General features: G+C 31.4%; 1 protein-coding gene across 5 annotated transcripts in view; it reads right to left on the reverse strand.

Moving 5' to 3' along the window:
• The window catches only part of msl-1 (male-specific lethal 1), a 34,371-nt gene extending 21,769 nt beyond the window's left edge, over nt 1-12,602 (reverse strand). For 3 of the 5 annotated variants that reach the window (XR_013018256.1, XR_013018255.1, XM_076470067.1), the window contains exons 1-5: nt 12,061-12,602; nt 9,494-9,714; nt 8,018-8,358; nt 7,732-7,787; nt 2,751-2,818 (exon numbers count right to left, since the gene is read on the reverse strand). Coding sequence is in view for 3 of the 5 variants with exons in the window: in XM_076470067.1 (XP_076326182.1) it covers nt 2,751-2,818; nt 7,732-7,787; nt 8,018-8,358; nt 9,494-9,714; nt 12,061-12,492 (1,118 nt within the window). In the remaining 2 variants the exon portion in view is untranslated. Of the gene's footprint in view, nt 1-2,750; nt 2,819-7,731; nt 7,788-8,017; nt 8,359-9,493; nt 9,715-11,573; nt 11,904-12,060 lie in introns of those variants that run through there. The other 2 variants (XM_076470066.1, XM_076470068.1) reach the window with 2 other exon arrangements.
• Nucleotides 12,603-17,328: the final 4,726 nt, after the last annotated feature.

Consider the following 17,328-nt stretch of genomic DNA (forward strand, 5'->3'; position numbering starts at 1 on the left):
GTGTAAGAAGCAGACAGGTATGTTATGACCACCCCTGTTCAGAAGCTAATTAATGCCAAGTCCAAGTATAGTTATTAATAAACCCCCACCCCAAAGTGAAGATGTTGGATAAAACACAGACCAATAGACAAAACACAAACAGAATGAGACCTTAATAAAAGACAAGGCATAAAAATGGTACCACATCCTGAGATAGCATCCCAAGAAAAGAAAATTTAGAAAGTGTACCATAAGCATTCTCATTCTGCAAAAATTTCCCATCCAGTTGTGATAAAGAACTATGTATTAGAAATGGGGATGAACCAAAAAATGCAATATTGAAGTGGAACAGATCGAACTAGAACTTTAATCAACATTGAGCATACACCATAAATGGAGAAACCTGTAGGTAAGACTGGCAGAGGACAGGAAGGTGCTAGACCTGGAACATGAATAAAGATGGCAATGACTAAAAATGAAACAAAAGAGCACCAAAAAATAATATAATATAGCATCCCAGATGCCACACATGATGCTACATGCACAGTGGTAGTCCCCAAAAATGGACTGATGAAGAAAAAGACTCAACTGTAAGTCTCTATTACAAATGGTACAAGACAATATCCCACTCTGGAAGACCTCAAAAGAATAAAAACCATGTGTGGAAGGAAAAAAACTGAATATGGCAAATGCTCCAAAATGGAGACAAAAAGAATGAGGTATTCCACAAAAATCCACTAGAGACAGGTGTAAGGCAGACATTTCTTGTAGGAGAGGTGACATGGTAAGACAAAGCTAGAAAAACAGATGAGGGATAAAATGGATAGAATTAACAGAGACTGCCCCTCCCCCCATATAGATGACACAGGCTCTATGTACATTGAATTAAAAAGAAAACTGCCTGATGGTAGACTAAGTAAATGTAACTAAAACCTATGAAAGGTGAGGCATACAACTACCTTTTACTAAAAGAGACAAAAATACTCACCATAAAACATAATGTTTGGAGAAAGAAAGAATATAGTATAAAACGTCTAAAAAAATAAAGTAGGCCTAACAGATGCTGCATTCTATAATTCAAAATGATTTGTTATGAAGTATTACTTTTTGTAACTAGGTTGAAAAATAAAATAATTTCACTTCTGTAATTTAACTCTTAAACAGCAGGAATGTTGTAGGAGCAGCATCAACTAATGATGATTGCCATTTAAGGATTAAAATGTGCACTGTAGCAAAGAGGGATTGCTTTATGTCATGACTTGCATATTACATGAAACGTGAATGTGTTATCTACTCATCAGTTATTCATTTTTTTACAGTGTTCATTATCAATATTCTAGAGACCTTTTGTCCAGATGAAAAAATGCATTTAAGAGTCATTTTTCTGCATGAATTCAAACTTGGTCATAGTGCTGCTCAGGCAACTCACAATATAAACCAAGCATGGGGAGATGAAGCCATTTCTGAAAGAGCTGCTCAGGCAACTCACAATATAAACCAAACATAGGGAGATGAAGCCATTTCTGAAAGAGCAGTTCACCATTGGTTTTCAAAGTTCAGAAAAGGAGACTTCAGTCTCCAAGATGAGAAGGGTAGAGGGTATCATTCCACTGCTGACAATGAGAATTTAAGAGTATTAGTTGAGGAAGATTCACAACTTACTGTTCAAGAAATTAGACAATTTCTACAATATCAAGTCATCTTAAGAAAACTTGAAAAGTGAAAAAGATGGACAGATGGGTTCCCCGTAAACTCAGGAAAGTTGCCATTTTGTATTGAGTGAGACACTTCTTGCATGCAACAAAAACAACCCATTTCTTTATTGTTTAATCATTTGTGATGAAAAGAGGATACATTATGAGAACAGAAAGTGATATGCATATTGGGTTGACTGTGATGAGCCCCCTAAACACTTCTCAAAGCCACAATTGCATCAAAAGAAAATTATGGTCACAGTATTGTGATTTACAAAAAGCATTATTCATTACAACTTTTTTGAACTGGGCAAGAGAATTACTGCAGACGTTTATTGTCAACAATTAGAAGAAATACATAGGAGGTTCTGTAAAAAAGCATCACCACTATTCAACCATAAGCAGCCAATTTTATTTCATGACAATGATTGACCACGTTGAACAAATCACTTGCCAAAAGCTTAATAAATTGGATTATGAGGTATTGGCTCACCCACCCTACTCACCAGATCTTTCACCTACAGACTACCTCTTTTTCAAACATTTGGACAACTTTTTGAAAGTTAAACACTTCCATAATTGAGAAGCAGCAGAGAATACCTTCACAGAATTTTTAAGTTCTATCGTGATGGAATAAAAAGTCTTGTTACTCTTTATCAGAAGTGTATAGATTCCTTAGATGGTTATTTTGACTAACAAACTTACTGTTATTCTTCTGTATTACTTCTTGAGATACAGTCTAAACATCTGCCGTTATGTTCCAAATTTTCCAAATAATCTAATAGTATATTGGTGAGGGAAACTGACAGAAAAAAAAAAAACTTAAAAAAGCACAAACCAAACATCTAAACAAGAGCACTACCAAGCAAGAAGTGACAGTTAGGTAGAGTTGCATAGATGGAGTCACATGAGTCACATGGATGTGTGACACTACCATTAGTGGAGTTTTTTCACATGTTAATTTGGTTGCAAGAATCAATTATTAGCAATAATAAAACAACAGACATACAAAAATTTACAAAATAATTGAGAGAAACAAAAAAATAACTTAAAAATGTTTTATGAAACTTGGCTTACTTCTTCCGCCTTTTTTCATCTTGTTCAAGTTTATAATGTCTCTTGTTAAATGTCTCATCTTCAATATCCTAGAGGATTTGACAAAACTGAGGTGTTGAGTTTCCATTTGTTAAGTATTGCAGAACAATCACACTGATGTAAAATTCAAACAAATAAAACATTTTCAGAAAATTAAAACTATTCTTTTTCAAAAATTAGAACACTGATTTCAGTTTAATTTTGACTAATACAGAGAGTATTGTGTACCTGTGTACTCATCCCTAATAAAAGTGAAATGAAATTTACCAATAATTTATAAACCTTTTTGTTTTTATATGCTAATCCCTGGAGAAAACTGATTAAATCTTTAAAAAACTATCCTTGAGAAATTTAAGTGTGTCAAAATGAAATATATCCTATCTCCAAAACAATTACTAGTGAATTCAGGTTGGTACTATTAACTATATACTTAAAATTATCAAAAATGTTAAATTACAACAAACATTCAAACAAAAAAATTTAAGTTTTTTTGACATTACAGTGTGAAGTGAAAGTAAAATTCATATATAACATTTTGTAAAAACTATCTGTTTACCATCAAGTGAATATTTGTGATTTCTTGAGATTTTTCAAAATGCACACAGCTACTAATAAACATTGAAACAACTTCATTTAAAAACTTCATCTTGTGTTTCATTTAACTCTCTATGCAAGGGTATGGGTCAAAGTGCAAACTTAATACCATGCTACTGAAAAACATTTTTAGAAAAGAAAATACCTTTGATAAACTTTGGAAAACAATCAACGTAATATATATATTTAGTTATTTTGTATTGTTAGCTTGTACACAGATTTAGATTATCATAAAGATTATTTTGCATTGTTAACTTATACACAGATTTAGAAATATAATTAAGATTATTTTCCATGTTAACTTATATACAGATTTAGAATTATCATACAGATTATTTTGCATTGTTAATTTATATACAGATTTAGAAATATTACTAAGATTAATTTGCAATGTTAGCTTACATACAGATTTAGAAATATTATTAAGATTATTTTGGAATGTTAGCTTATATACAGATTTAGAATTATTACAAAGATTATTTTGCAATGTTACCTTATATACAGATTTAGTATTATTAAGATTATTTTCTATTGTTAGCTTATATACATATTTAGAATTATTATAAAGATTATTTTGCATTGTTAGCTTATATACAGATTAAGAAATATTATTAAGATTATTTTGCAATGTAAGCTTATATACAGATTTAGAATTATTACAAAGATTATTTTGCAATTGTTACCTTATATACAGATTTAGTATTATTAAGATTATTTTCTATTGTTAACTTATATACATATTTGGAATTATTATAAAGATTATTTTGCATTGTTAGCTTATATACAGATTTAGAACTACTATAAAGGTTATTTCATATTGTTACTTTATATACAGATTTGGAACTATTATAAAGATTATTTTGCATTGTTAGCTTATATACAGAGTTAGAACCAACCTGCATCAATCGAACCTAGTGAAATTTTACTGGAGTTGTAAACAAAACCATTCATAACATAAACTGAGAAATCAGTGCATTTTAATAATTAAAATTTTTTTGGTACTGTATATTCCCAGATATATCTCTATATTAAATCAGTTATGTTATTTACTGGGTTAAGTTTTAGTTCTGATCTATGTAGTAGGTTCCTTTGATCAGAACCTCTTACCTTTATACTTTTCTTAAAACTACAACTTTCATTGGAAGGTTTGAGAATTTAGTGTCACATCAAAACTATCAAATTTCACGGGAAGGTTGGTGAATTCACTGGGTCACATTAAAACTACCAATTTTCATGGGAATGTTAGCAAATTCACTGTGTTACACCAAAACTATACACTTTCATGGGAAGGTTGATGAGTTCAGTGTGTCACATCAAAACTATTAACTTTCACAGGAAAGTTGATGAATTCACTGTGTCACATCAAAGTATCGACTTTTGTGGAAAAGTTAGTGAATTCACTGTGTCACATCAAAACTACCAACTTTCAAGGGAAGGTAGGTGAATTTACTGTGCCATATCAAATTACCAACTATCAAGAGAAAGTTGGTGAATTCACTGTGTCACATCAAAACTATCAAACATGTATACTCAAAACCTATAAAAAAAGCCCTCCCATGATTCATTCACATGTTGAAACTGGTTAATTAAAATTATATTTGAAATTAAAATTTTAATAGTGAAACATATGATGAAATACCCACACACATAATAAATGTATTTAAGCAATTATTACTGTAACTAGCACTATTCAGCTCACAATGCAACTGTGTGGGTCAAAGATCAAAGAAAATTTACATAATTATAGAATATTAAACACAGTGACAAAATTAAAAATTTAATTTTTCAACAATCTGCCTTTTAAACCACTTTTGATGTAAACATTGTTAATTTAGACAAATCATTAACTATTTATAATTACTACCATAAGTACCCAGCTTTGCTCAGGTTATCAGGTTGATATATTCTAGATGACTGTGGGTTATTAGTTGAGTTTTGAAAGTTTCACTCCAGTTATTTATATAAGATAATATTTCATTTACTTAAGTACTGATACAATTTTTAAAGACAATCAAACTGTTAACAACTTAACTAGAAAAATATTCCTCAACTAATTTCATTTCTTGAATAATGGAAATATTTATGAACCAAATGGATGTAACAGCTACAGATTCAGAATTAGCACTAATTTTTATACTTTGATGAGAAAATTAGAATGGAACATGTCCTTGTAATTTTATTAGCTATTATCATACCATAGGTATTTCAATGACATGATTGTTTTTTTTTAAAGGGAGAGCAATAAAATGTAAAAATATTAAAATTTAGTATTGATAAACATAAACAAAAAATTGTTACCAGTTATTTAACATATTATTAAAAACTTGTTGTCTGTGGATTATACTTGAAGTATACCTGATATATTAAATAAAAAAAAAAACTTATCAGTATTTTGCATCATAAAGCTTTTAAAATCTCTAATATCTTTAAATCCTTTTCAACTTCAAATAGAATATAATAATAATTTTTAACAACACAGTTTATTCTTCAGCTCTCTTGTGAACTGCATAATTAAAACCTACTTTATAAAAGCATACACCCTCTGCTGTCAAATCTTTCAATGTTGCTGAAGTCATACACACATATAATGTTGTCTTTTACTGAATATCATGCTCTTTGTTTGAAAAAGAAAATAAGGAACTTTTTCTCTGCTACAACAAGACCTATGTCAAGTGAACCACATATTATATCCATACATATAAACAAAAAAAAACATCTATGACCAAGTGCAATGAATCTGTTCTGTCTTCACCATCACATCTGTTGTGACAATGGGCACAATTCTATTGTTTAAAGTAACTCTGTAGCTCTAAAAAGTGACAATGATGAACACATGAATCAAGAAATTGCTCTTCTAACTTATAACAAAAAGGGAATTAATCGATAATTAGTTACCATTTCTACTAATGATAAAAGTATGAAAGAAACTTTGTTTCTTACTTTTCCGAAACCAAAATATTAGGTGGAGAAAGAAACAGACAAAAGTTTTCAACATCAAGAACCTCAAAGGGGTTTATTCCCAGTACTATAACTTATACTTTATTGACAGGTAATAAAAGTAATTCTTAAGAATTAATTTCTTCTTGTTTTTTTTTAAAAGGAAAGGTTTGCAATACAAAAATAGCTAAACACTTATTTATCAAATTTAACTTTAACAACACAGAAACTGTGAAATGATAAAAATAAATGCTTCTTGTCTACCACAAAACAGCTGTAACACTTTAAAAAAGCACACAGTGGAGTTTACTTAGGAAACAGGAAACAAGGTCTTATGATCATCAAAGTGGTATAGGTTTTTATTAATAGCTAAAAATTGAAATTCCTAATAATCTAAGAATTTAAATACCAATAAGATTACTTTTGAAAAAACCTGATATATGTGTATATATACATAAAGTTCAAAATAAAAAGTGTGTTTGTCAGTCATTTAACTACTACTAGGTTGCTGAATAAATCTCAATCAAATTGTATGACATGATTGTTTAGAACAAGGTTCACGTTAATGGATGGTTCACAACCCTCCTACTCCCACTTTTGGTGTTACTGATATATTGTCTTTGATGTATGTTAAGTACATTTATAAGACAGAGTCATGTTCTTACAACAAAAACAACTTCATTAAATTTTCTATAAAATAACATTATGCAGAGTTAAACAATTGGCACATGAAGATCTTATAAGTCTTTTAGAGTTACAGAGTTACTTTCAACAACAGAAATGTGCCTACTGTTACAACAGATGTGATGGTGAGGACAGAACAGATTCATTGCACTTATCTGTAGATGTTTTTTTTGTTTATACATATGGATAAAATATGTTGTTCACTTCACACAGCCCTCCTTGCAGCAGAAAAAAGTAAACTTACACTAATGAAAGTAACACCTAAGTCTAGGAATCATCTCAGAAAATTTATTAAAATTTACTTTAATGAACCTAAGATTTAAACACAGTTTGAAAACAAACTAATTTCTCCTAGGAGCATAGCTAGGGTTCTGTTAAATGACCATCCCAATATTCTAAAATGTCAACTATCTCCTGACTCTTTTGTTAATTAAGAATTGTCTTTCAACTTTTGAATACTTTATTTTTACAAGTTTCACTTTAGATATGGTAATTTTGTGTGTGTGCAAAAGAAAAGATCGGTCTCCAGAAGACTTGCAGTCAAAATGTTTGGAATAAAAAATCCTGTTTATAACAATCATAGTCTCCATTAGTTTACTTTAGTATCCATTTGCCAAAATGGATAATACTTATAGATCTAAATTTGTTTGGAAAAAAGACCACCTCCTACATTTCAGTTCACCCCTTCTCAACAATCTATCACATTTCACACTAATGTATAACACTAAAATAAAGTCACAAGAAATACCTCTGTTCCTTCCATCTGATAAGCACTCGGCAATGGATGATACTTCCACTTTGGAACTAAAAAATACAAAAATAAAAAACAAAGTCAAAATGCATTTGTGTTATACATTTTGAAATACTATCTTTTATATCTGATGACTGTTTTTATCTGTTATGTTATGAAAAGAAACACAAATTAATATCAAAGAACTAAGTTTATCTAAAAGAAAATGAAATATTCATGGTTTGAGGTAGTTAAGTTGATGTGCTATGAAATATTTTTAACAATAGATATCAATTTTTCTAACCATTAATTTCTTGTTGGCTAACAGAAGTTTGTGATACTGCTTTTGGTGAAGTTTCTCCTATTGGAAGGTAATACAGGTCACTAGTTCTCAAGATGCTTTCTCTTTTGTTTGAGCGATTACTGTACACTCTTCCTTGAATCTTTATGCTCACACTGGACGGGATAGATTTCTTATGGAATGATGATGAACTAGGTGAAGAGACTGTTACTGAGATCCCAGATACATTTTCTGATGCAGATGATGCTTTAGTTTCTTGATTTAAATTTATGTCTTTCATCAAAGAAGACTGGGAAGAAGTTATCTTCTTAGTTGAGTTTGTTTGTGGTTGTATTGGATATTTCCTAGGGGAAAAAAGATGTCTAATATTCAACTTGAAAAATTAAAAGAAAAACAATGGAAAGTAAGACTTTTCTAGCAAATTCTGATAGTATTTGAGAAGTAGACAAACACATGCACTACTTAAGAAAAAAGGCCTTTCTCTTGAATTCCAGTTCATTTATTATATCCTTCTAGCCACAACAGTGAAACATAAATTAAAATAAATTTCTTTATTACCATCTAGAGAGTAAGTTTTTCTAATATTATTGTAAGAATATTAATTAACATTTCAATGAAAAGTTTGAGCTAACACATAAAAGTCATATGCAGACATAAAATGCCTCAACAAAACTTAATTATATCATATATGTCCACAACTTAATTCACACCAGCTTAATTAACATTTTGTTTCCCTCAAGAAAGCAATATCAGGAACTACTACATGTATATTTTACAGAATTACACTGTAGATATCCCACATTTAAACTGCTTTATCTATCTAAAGCAGTATCTACAGGAGTGGCATTAAGGGAAAGAAAAGGATGTAACTGTATGGAAGCTCCTACTCATGAGAAGCTCTGATCTTTACAAAATATGAAAGAAAATATTGAGCCATACTATAGACTATGGAAGTTGGCATAGGTATAAGTACAGAACAAACTATGACATCATTACAATACAATACTTCTGAATAGAAGCACACTATGCTAAGATAATAGTGAACTAATAAACAAAAATATATAAGCATAGTGAAGTGGTTTACTTTTCAGGAACATACTACATGTTTCAAAAGAAATGTTGGTCTGTCTTCTTCTATAAGACAGACTACAGTTCTGTCTAAACATGTAGAACAATTCACTGTGCTTATATAACAATGTCTGTCAACCTACTACAAAAATATATTGTGAGAAAAGTAATTCATTATCATGCACATGACCAAAGAATTACTTTAACACGCACACTTTAGGAGAATTGACAACACTGGCCAACAAAGCACATTCCTCATGTATATTTTCCATGTATCAAATATGATTGAAAACAGAGTATTACAAGTAATTAATGAAAGTGCTTAAGCTGTATTGTATGCAAAGGGTGTGTTATGAAAACTTAAACTTAAATAAAAAATATTATGAAAATTTTCTAGCATATAAAAATTACCTTTTTCGTCCTCTTTTAGAATAAGTTTTGGTTTGATCTCTTCCACATGTCCCTTTTATATTTTCATTCAAGGAAGATGATACTGGTGATAAGTTAGACAAACAGTCTGATGTTTTAGATATCACACTGATTCCTTCAACAGATTCTGTGTCTGTATTTTCTCCTCTCTTTTGTTTCCAAAGAGACATTCGTCTCTCAATACGCTCAAGTCGGGATTTCAGCTATAAATACAAATAACAGCAAAGTGAATAACATAAAAATGATAACTAAAAATATATCATAAGGTTATAAAACATCAAACAATGAGCCAGAAGTCACTGGAATACATTGACTTGAATACATTGAAGTTTGAATACTTCTGGAAACAAATTAAGGTTGAAAAATGGACCAACAACTTTAAAAGAAAAAATCAAACTCTGACTGTTTAAATACAAATACCATGAACACTTTGACAATAAAGTAATTGTAATTACGTTTGATCTATGCAATACACATAATAACAACTCAGCAACTAAAAATGGCAATCATACATTCAGCTCATTAATAAAATTTAACTACCTACTTGACAGTACCAAAATAGAGTTCATAAATACATATTTGTCTTTAACATCAATAAAATGTGAATTACATTTTAAGGACAAATACTACCAACATGTAAAGGTTAAAAAACAATCTTAGTTTTAACAACTGCGATGAAATACACATTTGAGTTACTGGCCCATAAACTTAACACAAAATCTAAAATTTAAGAAAATACATAAAAAAAAACAAAAAGTGCCCAGAAGTAAGAGGACTGTCTGCAGGTTTTTCTTAATTTTGAATTGAGAGTCTAGAAGACAGCACTGATTACTAACTCTTGGGCTAATCTAATCACATATTGGGATTTATACATCACATCTACAGACAATTCAGGCTCATGAAAGTGATTTCAAGGGAGAGTTTATGAGAATTAACATCAAAACCATTGTTATTGTGGTCGTTGTATAAGTTTGATGTACGGGTGACTAACCAATCAACATTAACTACTTTGTTTCAACCAACCTATCAATCTTGTTTACACTGTCTGTCTTTGTTTGCATATGTCACTTGAAACTTTGGCAACATGTTTGCAAAGATACCAATGCTTTAAGAGTAGATTATATTTAGCCTAAAATCTCTGAGATGTTTTCAGTCATTTTCACAAGGAAGGAGGGCTTTACAAAAACAAAAAAGATTCCTCCAAGTTTGGACAGTCTGCTCTTATAACATACCCTTGTGCCAAAAGTGGGAACAAAACTGTTAATATTTTTAATGTTTCATGAATGTTTGAAATTTAAAAATGATCAAAGTGTATGTCAGTACTTTTCATTACGTGAAGTGTTAAGGTACTTTTTAATTATGAGTTTTATTTTTAATTTTAATTTTTTAACCCCTAAACAGCAGGAATGTTGTAGGCGGGAGTATTAAATGATGATGGCTGCTGTTTGCGGGTCAATTATACTGATGTGAGTAACTGTGTTTTATGTTTCTGATGAAGATTGGTTTCACTCACAATCAAAATTAAGTATATTTTATTTTGGTTTTAGTTACAAGTGTAAAAAATTAAGCCTAAATTCAATGATACTTTCATTGCAATTCTTAAATTTCCATATAATTCCACATACTATATGCCTCTTTATACTAAAAGATTTAATTTCATGCTAATGTTAGTACCATTCTGTTATTGGCCAACAAAGAAACATGAATCCACAAATATTTCGTACTTTTTCCCATTTTTAAAAAGAGAAATCTGATAAAACAGTTTTATCAAAATTCCATTCTTTTGCAACTAAAAATATAAAAAGTGTGAATTAGTGACCCAAGCTTATACTATTAGTATTATTAATATTAATGAGTTAACCAAACAGTTGTCTTAATTTTACTAATGACATTAATGACTTACGTTTGTCTACACTATACATAATATATGTTTTTGTTGATTACATATAAAAATGAAAATAGTACTACTTGCAGTTACAAATATTCCATAATTAAAAGAAAATACGCTTTAGGGTGTTGTTTTCAGTATAGCAAGTGTTCAAGAGTCTAAAAATAAATATACCTCACGGTTTAGTTGTACTGGTAGTAGTAGTATTACTAGCCTAGGCTATAGTCCTCGTGCGAAAGGTAAGGAAGGCTAAACAATTGAAACATTCAAATGAATTTTAAGCTTTTATTTTAAGTTTCGAAAATTGTTGTGCATTCAAACTTTCCTTTTAAAAAACCATGTTAATACTCTAAAGTAACTGTACAACTAAGCTTATCGTACACGTAAATTATTAACCACTAGTTTAAAATCCAAAATGATCTTTTATTATTAAGCCTATTTAGGCTTAGTAAACACCCCTTACCGACCATCTTTCTCGTATATAAATAATGCAACACTACCTTACGTTACATAGAAACGGAAACGTCAATATAACGTCATTGTCTTAAACAAGGTGACGGAATACGCCATTTTTTTAATTTAAAATTTAAATTTGTGACAAATTTCTCTTGGTAAATTACTTCGTTTTAATTTAGCTGTTAGCAATGTCTCTTTTGCTTACAGATTCGTTTTCTTGTTTAATGGCCGACATTTGTTGATCTTTCTTGAAAAGTTGTTCTTGCTGATGCTGTATCAAATCAAGCTGAAACAGGAGCATTTCCTTCAAACGTTGAGCTGGTTCATCTTCTCGAGGTGTAATTTGACCTTTAATGTCACTACAGTTAGCATAAATATGGTCAATTTCACATGGAAGTGTCATCCTTTCATTTCGTGGGTCCACAAAGCTGCAAATCTCCGATGTTTTTGTACAAGATATATGATCGTGAAAAGCTGCCGCTAAACTATATTCCCGAGCGATACTCTCTTCTAACGTTATTGCTGCCGCACTATTCGAGCCGTTAGTAATATTCGACACCGTTGCCCTTTGTGACATTTCCTGTGTAATAAATTTGTTTGAATTTAAATTCCCAGAAGATATAAAACCATATCTCATATTAATTTATATAAACAATAATCATGAGTTCATTCTCTTTAATCAATTTCTGTGATCTATTTACATTGCTACTATTAATTCCTTGATGGCGTTGTTGGAACCACAATCCTATTACGTCATGCAAGGGAAGAACAGTGATTGGTGTCTTATGTATTTTGTCTAAAAGCGAGATAGAGAGAAAAAAAATGTAAAAAGTGGTTTACTGAAAAACAAACATATTTTAATCACATTAATAATCTTATGATATCATTTAAAGAAAATATTTGAATAAGGTGAAAATATATTTTAAAACGTGCGATGTTTACTCCAAAAATAAGATGTATTGTATTTTAACTTGTGAATCAGAATACGTCGATCTGCGTCAGCCGTCTTTAATTTTCGAGAGATAGATGAAAGGAAAGACAACTTGTGAATAGCACACACCGTTGACTCTTGAGCTTCTCGAATCGATGGAGAGCAGGATTCAAAATGTTACTATATAATTTTTGTCTCACTTAATGAAAAAAAAATATGAGTAAGTTTTAGTAACACATAGTAGGCTACGGATATAACTCAATACTTATATCATAATACACAGGCTACGCATAATTCAACAGTTATATCACAATACATAGTAGGCTGTGCATATAATTCAACAATTATATCATAATACTTAGTAGGCTACGTATGTAACTCGACACATATATGTATTTTGAGTAGTGATTTAGAGTAGAGTTCGCCCTCAAAAAGGTTTTATGCCCTCCCCTAGTGGTTCAGAGGTAAGTTTGAAAGCTTATAGTACTAAAAACAAGATTTTTATGCCTGTGGTGGGTGTAACAAATATAGCTCATGGTGTGGCTTTGCATTTAACAAATTTGTACATGTGTAATTATATATATAAACTATAAAAATGACTTTTTAAGTTGTTTCTTTTTAATAATATGTCATTTTTATCAGATTTACGTTTCTTTAAAGAAATTAGTCAGCCCTCGACATATACTGCAAGCGAATTTACTTGTTAAACAATACATACATTAAAAAAAGCACAAACTAGACCTAGCGGATAAGATATTTTGTTTATCTAAATATTTTATGGAATTATTGCTACAACTAGTAACATACACATATACTGTTTTACTACTAAAACTGCAATTGCCAACATCCTCATAAAATAAATAATAACACAGCAATAATAATAATAATAATGAAAGTAGAAACAAGTAATTAAAAGAAACTATAGCACAAAACACCCAACTTAGGATTTAGACTAACAACTACTGTTAAGGATCGTTGAACACTGTCAAATTATTTGCAAAATGTGTAGAGTATAACAGTTTTATCTGGAAAGAGCTAAAACTACGAAAGAAATAGATAAAAGAGAAAAAAAAGTTATAAATAACTAGTTAGTTTTATACTAAGTTAGAGAACTAAGAGATTATTCACTTAAATCACACAAAAATAGTTACATAAAGTAAATGCGAAATTATCTCTATTTGAGCTGAGTGTAAAAAAACAAGTCGTAGATCCAAACGAAGTAAAAATATTATATATTTATGAAAGTAACGTTTACTTTTCTTATTAACGACAAAAACTGTAATTACACTTAAAGATTCGTGAAGGCGTTGAGTATCTGCTCAATAAATCACCACTACTGTGTACAAATTTCACATATTTAAAGTTTATTGCGATGCTAATTAGCGTCTTTAAGCGCTGAAAGTAACTACACATAAACCCTTCCCTTAGTCCCCTAGCGGTAACGTAGTGGACTGACAACGCTAAAAATCTGGGTCTGATACACGTGGTGGTACAAACATACCTCATTTTACATCTTTGCGCTTAACAACAAACAAACAAACCCTTCGTTCTAACAAAATGTAGTCTTGAAACAAGGAACAATTAACTGAAAGTTCTTTATGTTCTGAATTGTAAACGATAAAACTAGGACCTTAATAATGCAAAGTTAGAATGTCTGTTAAACAACAAAAAATGGAAAGAACAGTTACAGAAGATAATCCATGTTCCAAATATTTAATATCTTTGAAAGCATTACGAAATCGAGTAACGCGTTTAAGCTTTGGAAATCTAAACGTATATTTATTATTTTCCAGTGTTTTGCATGGCCAGGTGGGTTAAGGCTTTCGAGTCGTAATCTGAGGGTCGCGGATTCGAATCCCCGTCACACCAAACATGCTCACCCTTTCAGCTGTGGAGACGTTATAATGTGACGGTCAATCCCACTATTCGTTGGTAAAAGAGTAGCCAAAGAATTGGCGGTGGCTAGTGATGACTAGCTGTCTTCCCTCTAGTCTTACACTGCTAAATTAGGAACGACTAACACAGATAGCCCTAGAATAGCTTTGCGCGAAATTAAGAAACGCTCAGAAAGAAAAAAACAACAAATAACAGTATTAATTAATAAATTCATTTTCTGATAGATAAATAATACGATGTTATCAAGTTAACTCTAAGTTAAGCCTAATTCACGATGTAGTTAAACATTCTAACCAAATTATCTGATACAGTTACCTTCTAACGTATTTCACCGATACCGATCTTATCTCCAAAGGTTCGAAAGCTGGAAGGAAGACATCGACTCAGTAGCATCGGTGTCAACAAGAGTTTTGTACTCAATATTTACTGTTACACTTTTAACACACGCATATGAAAACGTAGAGCGTGTTCAGAGGTATCGCAGTAAATGCGATATGCAGCCGAGAAACTTTAATGTCTAGACTATACCAGGCCCATTACAATGCAAGTGTCAAATCATGGAAAATGACGGTGAAAGCGTGTAAAATGTTAATAAACTGTTCGATTACATTGGTATGTTTTGCGCCTGTGGCTCATTAAGGAGTTTTTTTTTTTTAATTTAATAAAAGTAGGTATTAGATCATAAAATAATATGGTCATTTTGATAGTTACACAAAAACTTACCTTCTCGGAGAGCTAAAAACTTGTAGATATCAGTTTAAATAATTTAATCAAAATGTATTAGCTTATAAAAACAAACACTTCTACGCATTAACAATTATTATAAACTACTTGCATACAAGACTGGATTTTAAAAGATAAAGGGCAGTACATTTTGATTAAGAATAGCTCGAATGATTAAAAATACCAAACAAAATCTGCTCAAAAGATATTAACAATGTAGATTTGTTAATGGTGTAAGTGCAGTTGCTTCACGAGATTATTTTTGATGGCAGTGTATTAGTTTCAATTTCTATCCATAGATAGCAGTATGTAGTTGTTAGGCTCCGTCTTTATCTACGTAGTTGAGCACAAAGCTGTATAATGGGCTATCTGAGCTATGCCCACTACGGGTATTAAACCCTACTTCTAGCGTTATAAGTCTACTAAATTACCACTGTGCCTCTGGGACGGGGAAATGTGTACCTGTTCTTGCAAAGTATACCAAAAATTAGGGTTATTGAGGGTATAAATAGTTACTGTTCAAAATATTAGTATTTGTAATTGCAGTTACTTATTACGTTTCGTTGTACTCACATTGAATTAAAGTGTTTCTAATTTACTAATACACGTATTATCTGTACATTCAAGTGTGACCATAGTAACTCAGTGGTGAGTTTGATGGTTTATAATACAAAAATTTGGTTTCGATAGTTGCAGTAGACAGAGCAGGAATGGTCTATTAGTTAGCTTTGTATTAAAAAAAACAAAAACATTTGACTTGTATAAGCAGTAATTGTTATTAATTACAGTTAAAATATTACTGCGCGTTCAATACATTAACGGACAAAACTTTGGACTGAGACAGTGATAATTCCTAGAAAGATGGTATTAAAAAAAAGGATATATTTTGTTTGGAAAATTTCGCACAAAGCTACTCGAGGGCTATCTGTGCTAGCCGTCCCTAATTTAGCAGTGTAAGACTAGAGGGAAGGCAGCTAGTCATCACCACCCACCGCCAACTCTTGGGCTACTCTTTTACCAACGAATAGTGGGATTGACCGTCACATTATAACGCCCCCACGGCTGGGAGGGCGAGCATGTTTTGGCGCGACTCGGGCGCGAACCCGCGACCCTCAGATTACGAAGTGCACGCCTTAACGTGCTTGGCCATGCCAGGCCAAGTATATATCTAAATAAGATAATACAGCGTTTCCGAAACTTTTCCAGCAGGGACCGGTTTATTTTTGTAATTTTTCATGAGGCCCGGCCTCCACAGACACCTTTTTAAATAACCCGCTAAGAGACGAATAAGTCTTAACGCGGCCCGGCATGGCCAAGCGTGTTAAGGCGTTCGACTCGTAATACGAGGGTCGCGGGTTCGAATCCCGGTCGCACCAAACATACTTGCCCTTTCAGCCGTGGACGCGTTATAATGCTACGATCAATCCCACTATTCGTTGGTAAAAGAGTAGCCCAAGAGTTGGCAGTGGGTGAGTAGTGATGACTAGCTGCCTTCCCTCTAGTCTTACACTGCTAAATTAGGGATGGCTAGCGCAGATAGCCCTCGAGTAGCTTTGTGCGAAATTCAAAACAAGTTTTAACATCAAACTGGAAGCATGAGTTCTATCATTACATCATTGATTATAAAATATACAGGTGTTTTATTGTACTACTGTGTAAAAAAATAAATTATACTTCGTTGTTATTTAATAATTACATTAACTGTATATTTATTAATACTCTTTAAAGAAATAACTTATCTAATGAGAAGGATGATGCTGTTTTTCATCACACACTACTTAAAATCAGGAGGAAAAGAAGGCAGTTTGATTCTCAAATCTGGTTCAACGTCTAATTTGTTCTTGTATTTGTTTTTTTTTTAGAAAGCCAATGTTGAGAAATCTGATTCGTATTTATAAGTCGTGACAAGGCCCGGCATGGCCA

The sequence above is a fragment of the Tachypleus tridentatus genome, chromosome 12 (genome assembly GCF_004210375.1).
Source record: "Tachypleus tridentatus isolate NWPU-2018 chromosome 12, ASM421037v1, whole genome shotgun sequence".
Classification (NCBI taxonomy): domain Eukaryota; kingdom Metazoa; phylum Arthropoda; class Merostomata; order Xiphosura; family Limulidae; genus Tachypleus; species Tachypleus tridentatus.